The sequence below is a fragment of the Poecilia reticulata genome, linkage group LG8 (assembly GCF_000633615.1).
Source record: "Poecilia reticulata strain Guanapo linkage group LG8, Guppy_female_1.0+MT, whole genome shotgun sequence".
Taxonomy (NCBI): domain Eukaryota; kingdom Metazoa; phylum Chordata; class Actinopteri; order Cyprinodontiformes; family Poeciliidae; genus Poecilia; species Poecilia reticulata.
The window spans coordinates 21,751,735-21,758,472 of NC_024338.1; the positions used below are offsets into that span (position 1 = coordinate 21,751,735).

General features: G+C 43.8%; 1 protein-coding gene across 2 annotated transcripts in view; it reads left to right on the plus strand.

Moving 5' to 3' along the window:
* Positions 1-6,738, plus strand: part of cacna1ha (calcium channel, voltage-dependent, T type, alpha 1H subunit a) — a 150,741-nt gene extending 144,003 nt beyond the window's left edge. For both annotated transcript variants that reach the window (XM_008416667.2, XM_008416668.2), the window contains exon 38: positions 440-6,738. In XM_008416667.2, the coding sequence (XP_008414889.1) occupies positions 440-1,735 (1,296 nt within the window). In that variant the 3' untranslated portion in view covers positions 1,736-6,738. The remainder of the gene's footprint in view (positions 1-439) is intronic.

Sequence of the window (6,738 nt, forward strand, 5' to 3'; positions counted from 1 at the left end):
TATATATCCTGGTTATCAAGCAGTATAATATGCTAACTTATTTATGCAGAGTAGTTTGTAAGGAAACCCAACAGATCGCATCAAATCCTTCACTTGCAGCATTCACTCAAACCTTTCAGATTTTATTTGTAAAGTAATCTGTTATGCTCGACTATAACTTAATATCTCTATAAGACAAAATGTGACAAATTTTAATAAGTGTAAATCTGCTTGCATGGTTCTTTTTTTTGTTTTTGTTTTGACAGCTGCAAGATTCAAATTCTGGAATATATGTGTATTAATAAAGATAAGACAGAATACAAGATACTGTTAGTGTCTTTGTAGGAATCTTTGCATTATTTATTCCTTAATGAATTTAGTCATTTTTCCTGCTTAACTTGCTTTGAACTTTCAAATCCACCTATAGAGCTAATAACTGTGTGTGTTTTGTGTGTTGCAGGGGGCAGTTAAAGTTGATTCTGTGGAGTCCCAAAGCTGTGAGCAACAGGAGAGGTCCAGTTCGGCCCATCTGCCTCCCCATTTCCCATCGTCGCTCTCCCCGCTGACTCCTTTGCCCCCTTCCCCCTCTGCCCTCTCCTTCCACCCGTTCACGCCGTCTCCCTCTTCTCTTCCTCCGTCGCCATCCTCCCTCCTGCCCCTCCCGTCTCCTCCGTCTTTCCTCCTGCCTCCACCTCCCTCGCCGCGTCTGCCCTCTCGCTCCAGCAGCCTCCGCAGGCCCAGGGCTCCGTCCGCCATTTCCCTCTCGGACCCGGCTGACGCAGAGGTGTATCACATTACCAGCTCGGCTCGCCACAGGTGGAGGGACGCGGAGGGAGGGGAACAGGAAAACAGACGCAAGGCCGGTCGCAGCCACTCGCTGTCCCCTTTCGCCTCGCCGCACTCCCTCGATTTGATCCCCACGCTGCTCCCTCCGTCCAACGGGAGCACCCTCAGTCTGCTCGGGGAGGGATCGAAGGACGTCAAGAAAGGCTTCAGCGTCGACCACCACGGCTTCCTGGAGAAGCCTCAGCTAGAACCGGCGGGTCACTTGGAAGACCAGCGGCGCCACTCGATCGAGGTCTGCCTTCCGCAGGCCGTCATAACCACCGACAGCCAAAAGTTTACGCTGGAGACCCACCGATCGGAAAAGGGCGCTCAGGCCTTTCCCGTGAGGGTGCAATCAGTCGGCGGCAGGCAGAGAAAGAAGAAGACGAGCCCTCCCTGCATATCCATCCACCCGCCCCCAGAGAGGGAGCAGCGCCTGCTTCCCTCGCCCCCGAAACTGGCCAACTGCAGCATGACGCTGAGACGCAGGACATCTTCCAGCGACTTCACGCAGTACTCGCAAGACACGCCCGCCGAAACGCAGCTCCGCGCACAAATGCAGACGCCTCTAACACCGATCCCCGCGCCGCTGCGGATGCATTCGCCGACACGCGCTCTGACCCCGTCGCAGGGGTCCACCCCGACCCACGCCCAGGCGCACACGCCACCTGCGACTCACATTCCCATCAGCCCAAACGTCTTCATCCAGCCTCACGCGCCCCTCCTCCCAACCGTTATGCCTTTCTCACAGACGGTCGCGAGGCACTCCCCCCTCGCGGGAGACTGCATCCCCCTGCCCCGATTCACCTTCGACCAACCGCAGTCCAGGTACACGGGCGAGCCCGAATCCGTCGCCTGCTCTTCCCCTTTCGACAACCGGCTGGGAAGCAGTCCAGGTTTCAGCGCAAAGAATCGGAGGACCGCCCAGTGAACTCTCAGAGTTGCATTCAGGAGATGAATTATTCAGTTTTGAAAAGTCTCCAAAGCTGGAGTAGAAACCTCCCCCTGTGTCCCGGAACCTCATCTGACCTCAACAGTGTTTGGTGTTGAAGAAGGAAAGAGAGGTTCTTTAGTTTGTTTTTGTAATAAAAAGAAAAGACATTGATTCCTTCCAGGAAATACGTGGGAATGAACTCCTCATGATACAGTTTTTTCTTGCTTAAAAAATAAAAAATGAAGAAAAAAAATCCGGCCAGGCTGGACATTTCTAGTATCACTCACTGTAGTGTGTCGACGGCTGATCCCCTCACCACACAACAGGACTGAAGCCACCTTACTCTTGTAGCCAAAGTTTTTTTCACACACCGTCCTCACCCACGCAAGCCAATCAGGAAGCAGCGTCTGGCTGGCGACCGCCGACCCTTTTTTTTTTTTTTTTCCTTTTCTTCATTGTCGTTTTCTTTTTTAAAACAGGGGAGGCGGTTTGTGAAACGCGAGCGTGGGAGGGGGAAACGGTGGGATATGCAACTTCAGGTTTTCTGCAGACGTTCTGCTCGCCCCCTTCTCTGCTCCTCGATCACATTGATCAGAGAGGAAACGTGGAAAATGCGCCGTGCTACGTGCGAGGTTTCCGCTGAGTCCATCGTCACCCAAGTTGAACTTGCTCATTCTCGCGACGACAGAGAGGGGGAGCACGGCAGAGCTGTAGTTTTTTTTTTTTTTTTCCTTTTCTTCAAGTGTAAATAAAAGGAGAAAAAAAATTATGTATTTGGTGAGATTTAAAGATAGCTCTATCCATATGCACATATTTTTATAGAGGTCTATAATGTTTTTTGCACACAGATTTGAATTTCAAGTTGCTTGTATTTCCTCTGTTGTCCTCTCGTGAATGTATGTTTCTTCTAAAAGATCCAGCGAGAGTGGTGAAGGCGATTGAACCTCCTCTCAAACTGCAAGTCGAGGTCGAGGGGAGGGACTTTATTTTTCTATTTTGACAAAGCATCAGAGGAGAGAACTGGCGTGTGATGTGTTTTTTTTGTTTTGTTTTTTTTTTTCTGTAGTTTTGTCTCAGACCTTTTGTGTACGTGGTGTCTCAATAACAGTCTGGGGAAGCAGGCTCAGTGGTGCAAACACGTAGACTTTTGATGGATCTAAACCATAAAGAAAAAAAACATTCTTGAACGTTTGAAGAAAAAAAAATAAATCTCTAGGGAAGCTTTGCACTGGTTTTTACAAGTTGATTTCAAAATTAGGGATTTTTCAGCAAATTTTCTAGGACAATAAGCCGTACTGCGGTGTCTTTAGGAAAACACAAACACCTAATCTGAAAGCACCTGCAATGCCTTGTGAAACATTTATATCCATCAAACTTTTTCACATAAGTCCAGTTTTCAGTTTGCCACAAGCCATGTAAACAATGGAAGGAAGTGATGAGATGAAACATCACATTAACCACTTTCCCTACGGTAAAACAAGGCGTGGCGGCATCATGCTGCGGGGTTTTGTCTTTCAGTATAGGGAAAAGAAAGCCGTTGGGAGTTAATGGGAAGATGGATGGAGCCAAAATAAATAAATAAATACCTAAAAATAAAACCTATTCGAGACCAAAAATAAAAAAAAAATGCACTCAGAGCAACAAAAGAATGGTTTAGAAATGCAATCAAGAACGGCCTAATCAAAGCCCACACCTAAATCCAACCGAGAATATGTGTCAAGATTTGACAACCCACGCTTACAAACACTTTCCATTCGAGACTGTTTGAGCTGCGTTATTGAGAATGATAAAAGAAGCTAGTAGCAAAAGACTTGCATCGCACCAACTTTAAAAAAAAAAAAAATGTCTTCGGTAAACGATTCACATATAAAAAGCCATCGATGTTGGTGAATGTAAAGCGACAAAATGTGAAAAAGTTCAAGGAGCGCGTGTAACTTTTGCAGCGCAGGGAAAGTACGAAGAAATCCAAAGTGGCATCACTGAGCCTCTCTTCTGCTGCTGTGCTTCGGCTGGATCAGCTCCGACACCATATATGTTTCTGTACATCTAAAGACAACCAAACTAACTTTCTAAATATGTGTAGCCAGAGTGCAATAATAATATATAAATATATATATATGTGGAAAATATAGTGACATCCACACTACATAAGACAGCCACATCCTTGTATTCATACATACTGTAGAACTGTTATAAATATATGAAATGAGATGATTTCTTTTTTTACGTATGATGGTCGAGGGGTGTTACTATTTCTAGCGGTCATGCTGCTGTCGGTATGCACGGCCTCGTTAATGGCTGTGTGGGGGTTTGGTACTGCAGATTGGTTTTTTTGTTTTTTTGTTTGTTTGTTTGTGTGTTTGTTTGTTTTTCCTCCAAAAGCTCAGGCCCACCTGCCTGAGGTGTTACTGTAAGCAGAAGAGTGACATGCATCTCTACTGAGGACTCAATAAGCCATTTGTCGTTCCACTTTTTCTTTTTTTTTTCCCCCCCTTCCTCTTCTTTAGACTAGCAATTCACCGTTCACAACGGATCATATTTATTTCCCACACCAGATAAAATAAAGCCACAGCTTGCTGACAAAACCACACAAACGGTTTCCGGTGGCTGAATGTTGTCGTGCAGAGCCGTACTTCTACTCTGACACAGCACAAAATGTGTATTTTCATCCGTTTTTTTGTTGTTTTTGTTTGTTTGTTTGGTTTTTTTTCTTCTTTTTTTCAGCTCAGTCTTGTTTGGCATATATACGTGCATGAGACGTACACGTTCGTTATTTCAAAAGTCTAAAGACAGCTGGCTGGGACAGCGTTGTTTATTCTATGATGCTTTGTTCTTGTTTTCTTTTTTTTTTTTTTCCTCATTGTGCTTCATTTCGAATGTCTTGTAGTGATCAGCATGAAGCATGCACAAGTCCTCAGCGATCTGGGAGAAAACCAAAGTGCTTCGAAGCTGTCTCTGATCAAATAAATTAGAACTTTAAAAATAGCTGTTTAACCAACCAAATCAACACATTAAAGGGTGAATATCATCATGTTTTGGTTTTTTTTTTCTTGTTTTTTTTTAACAACTTTTTAAATTCAGTTATCTTCGGGTTCATAGCATACTGTAGCTATGTTTAAATAGCTATCTCATACACTCTGGTGGGATTCAAGTAGATGTAACTTCTGCTCTGGTTCTGACCAGTTTTGCTCCTTGTGGTGCCTTCTGCCATCACATGTCTGCAATGAAATGAAATGAAAAGGAATCGTGGAGGGAAGTTGCTGAAATTCTCATATTTTGATAATCAGTCCACGTTCCATGATTTTGATCACATTTACCTCTACTACACTTCAAAAGGATGGAAATTTTTAGTCACGATGTCGTCGCTTCTGAAAAGCCCCTTTATGCTAATGCTAAACATGTGGTTTTAGGAAAGGAAGGGAAGTAGGATGGACCCCCTGCCTGCCTGTTCGCAGTTCAGTGTTTGCAGATTCAAGGATTTATTTATTTATTTTTTTTCCCCGTTGAAAGTAACTTGACATTATTCATGAAAAATTGGCCTTTTCTGCATATTTTATCAGAATCAGAATTCCTTCGATTGTCACGGAGATGATGACAATGATGCAATCTAGAGAAAATAACGCTTGGAGCGCTGAAACACGTACCAGAGCTACTCGACACGCCATTGGCTGGCATTCGCAAAGCACCCAATCCTGAAGCGCCAGACAACGAAGACTATACATTAGTTTATAAGTGCTAGGATAGTTCCTACTGTTAATATTAAGACATATTTAGAGGGGTCTCAAGTACTTGCAAGATTTTAGTTATTCACTGTTCATTCGGCTCGTTGAGAAGAGAATGAGCCTCCTGATCGAGGGCGGCAAAACGCACCGAAGGAACATTTGGAGGGAAACATGATCAACAGTTTCACCCGCTGTTGCCTCAGTTTTCTGGTTCTGCATACAGACATTTATGGTTATGTGCTCCTTCGCTGCATTGCCCAAAAAAAAGACAAAACTGTTTGACTTGATTGGTTTTGTCAAGGAATAAAACGTCCGTTTTCTCTTTAAAAAGAAAAAAAATCTGTGAGCTCTGCTAGTACGTCATCTTCCACTTTTAGTAGTTGCACCTTTCAATTTTAGAGTGGTATAGATTCAAACCGGACTGTGAGAAAAATTATATTTGAGACATTTAATATGTATAGGTTTTCAGACTGTAAAATATGATGACATTTGCCCTTTAAGTAAGCAGCGTCTCTGCTGGTTTGTGTTGTGAAAATTGTGAAAAAATAAAAATAAATAAAATGTCTTTTAATCTCTTACTTCATGGACATTTAACTCATCTGACTTCCTTTCGGAGGCTGGCGGATTGTCTCAAATGGGCAATTGGAAATCATAGGAGAGCCGCCTAAGCAGCAGATCAGTAACGGAGATGATTACAGCCGTCATAATCACTCGGTCATTACTTTTTCTGCTCGCTCATTAGCGTCACCTCTCCCACGCCGTACGCATGCCGAGGTCAAAACGGTGAGATTAACATAAATAACCAATAATCACAGTGTGTGTCAGCCTCACACGTTCATTTCTTCACAGCGCTGTTCTTCCAGCTCTGGAGGCAGGTCTGAACATGGACTCGGCGAGATTGTCATTTCTTCCTGAACATTGCACAGTTCCTAATTTTGCTCATCGTTTTTTTTTTTTGGTTTTTTTTTTATACGATGTTTTTGCTCGTCTTGTTCCTTGTCCTCTTTCTGCACAGATTATCAGCAACGGGGAGGTTTGGTGTAGGAGCGAGGACAGCCTCTGCTCTGTCTCCCTCCTGTTTGTTGGAGCGCAGACAGCCCCGATCCAGGAGGCGGAATTGCCCCGTTTTAATCAGTACAGTTTGATAGAGAGACAGCTGAATCGTTTCTATGATTTACAGATCTTTGGATCTTGATATATAAATCCTGTTTTTGAGGAAAACGCTTTTGACTATTGCATGTTCTGATTTGTTGAGAAAAAAAAAWATATATATATATA